Genomic DNA, 2,183 nt, shown 5'->3' with positions numbered 1-2,183 from the left:
TTGCCTGTTGCCTTTATTCTCTTTTCTTTTTCTCTTTGTTACTTTGTTGACATACAAATTTGTTGCATTTGCATTTTTTATGACATTTATTTCGAAATAAGAAGGAGACAACAAAAAGCTTCCTTCTCTAACCTTAATGTATGCAACCCGTCATTACTTGCGAATCCGAAAATTGTTCGCGGAGCGAAAAATCCTGAGCATGTCCAGGATAAGTTTACGTTGACGCCTGCGCATTGGAAACTAATCCCGAACTTACTCTGGGTATGCTCGATTTGTACTGCGCGAACACTACTTATGTTAATATATACCTCTATGGGATCTTTTGGGTTTTGGTGATGATCTTTTTGATCTGCTGTCATCTGTCATTAAAATGAAAATCACAATTTGAGGTTACATTTTTAAAAGACGGTAAAAAAAAACAAAACAAAAAAACATACATTTTCTGGGAAATCTGTCTTGCTGCATGTAAAATCTAAGAAATACGTTTAGAAATTAGGATAAAAAAGTTATTTGGTAGGTTTTCCTTTGCTGTTTATACAAACTTATGATTATCACATGTTTTTTTCAGCTTTTCATAATGACTGATCAACAAGTAATCAAAATTGAGTCTGATGATGAAAACGACAATGCAAATGAAAATAATGGGACTAATGATGAAGTTGTAATGACTGTTCAGTATACCAATGAACAGAGAATAGTCTCAGCTGTTTGGATGCATGAAAAACGGTTCAACAAGCAGTCACTGGAAGATATTAGAAAGAATTTTCAAATTAGGTTCAAAATACCTGCTCCTAACACAAAAACTTTAGAACAGTGGGAGGAGCAGTTATTCTCCAAAGGGAAAATTGTTACTGACGAGAAGGGAGAAGTTATAGGTGACAATGAAAACAGTATTGATCAATTATCTGATGAAAATTCAAGTGATGAAGATGTCTCTGATTAAAATGACTGATGTTTCTAATATTCCATTAAGCTAATTTAAGTAAAAATCTTTATTAGTTTTAATTTCTTAGCTATTATTTGTATGCAGTGGCCCTAGACCAAATGTCCCATAAAATTATTGTCATGTTTTTTTATTTATTATATGCCCCACATTTTAAATTAAATTACATATTTATAGCTAAATTGAAAAATGTTCATGTCTCAAATTAGCTAAAGAGCGTTTCAATTATTACGCCTTGATGGAGACCCCTGAAGAGTATTGTGCCCAAACCCTCTTTGTATGTGTCCCGTTTTTTCATGTTTATTTATAAAATATATGTATAAAATTAGTGAGACATAGTTAACGATGCTCTACACTCTACACCTTCGGTAAAGAATTAAGGATTTGCATGAAATTTTAGTATGTTATAGTTTACTTAAAAAAACTAAGACTTGATTTTTTAAAAATTGTTTTGCCGTGCCCTTTAATTACTATTAAGGGTCAAAGTTAAGTTTTAACATGGGCTCTTATGGGAATTTTTAAATAGTTCATAACTTTTTAACCAAATTTACGATTTTTAATTATTTGTGCTTAAATTAAAGGTTTTTTTGTAAGGAATGACATATTAAAAAATGAGGATTGCATACCATTATTAAATAAAAGTGAAAATACTGTTTCGAAATTTAACAAAGTTGGTAGTGATTCCACTGGTTGTCAATGCGCAGACGCACTAAATACGTGTCAGCAATTTAAACTGTATAATTCAAAGTCATTTTTAATGAATCATAAATAAACTGAAATAATTATTTTAAATATTAATTGAAGCTAATTGGAAGTTAAAAATATGTAGATTAGAATAAAACGGTTATGAAAGTTATTTAAATAATAAAAAATATATATATATATATATATATATATATATATATTGATGCACGTTAAGTTGTGACTTCCGGTATACAGAAGAGGCTGTCTGGCTTCCACCTTTTCTACTTGGGATTATTTCTTAAAAATTGTATATTTGATAAGAGGGGGGGTGCTACGATAGATCTACATATTGAGGGGAAAGGATTTACCATAATAAATGTTGTATATATATAGGTATATACGGAAGCGGACATAATACGTTGTGGCTTCTGTAAATAGGGTAGTTCAAGTCGCGTTGTCACTTCCAGCGATGTTGTCATGTTTTGGGAAGTCACAACGTCTCTTCTGCCAAATTTACCTCGTAGTTTGAGCGTGATCTGTTATCTTAGAGTCTCAC

At 31.2% G+C, this 2,183-nt stretch overlaps 1 protein-coding gene across 1 annotated transcript; it reads left to right on the top strand.

The window, feature by feature from the left end:
• The first annotated feature begins 340 nt into the window (after positions 1 to 340).
• On the top strand, positions 341 to 1,125 carry LOC114326161 (uncharacterized). The gene is made up of 2 exons (XM_028274418.2): positions 341 to 513; positions 569 to 1,125. Exon 2 carries the CDS (start codon positions 578 to 580, stop codon positions 941 to 943), a length of 366 nt encoding a protein of 121 aa, XP_028130219.1. The 5' UTR covers positions 341 to 513; positions 569 to 577; the 3' UTR covers positions 944 to 1,125.
• The last annotated feature ends 1,058 nt before the right edge of the window (positions 1,126 to 2,183 follow it).

The sequence above is a fragment of the Diabrotica virgifera genome, chromosome 6 (genome assembly GCF_917563875.1).
Source record: "Diabrotica virgifera virgifera chromosome 6, PGI_DIABVI_V3a".
NCBI classification, from domain to species: domain Eukaryota; kingdom Metazoa; phylum Arthropoda; class Insecta; order Coleoptera; family Chrysomelidae; genus Diabrotica; species Diabrotica virgifera.
This window is presented reverse-complemented; position numbering and strand designations above follow the sequence as displayed.

What these genes read in the sequence shown, in the direction of transcription:
- LOC114326161 (XM_028274418.2), top strand. Translation starts at nt 578, where the DNA reads ATGACTGATCAACAAGTAATCAAAATTGAGTCTGATGATGAAAACGAC.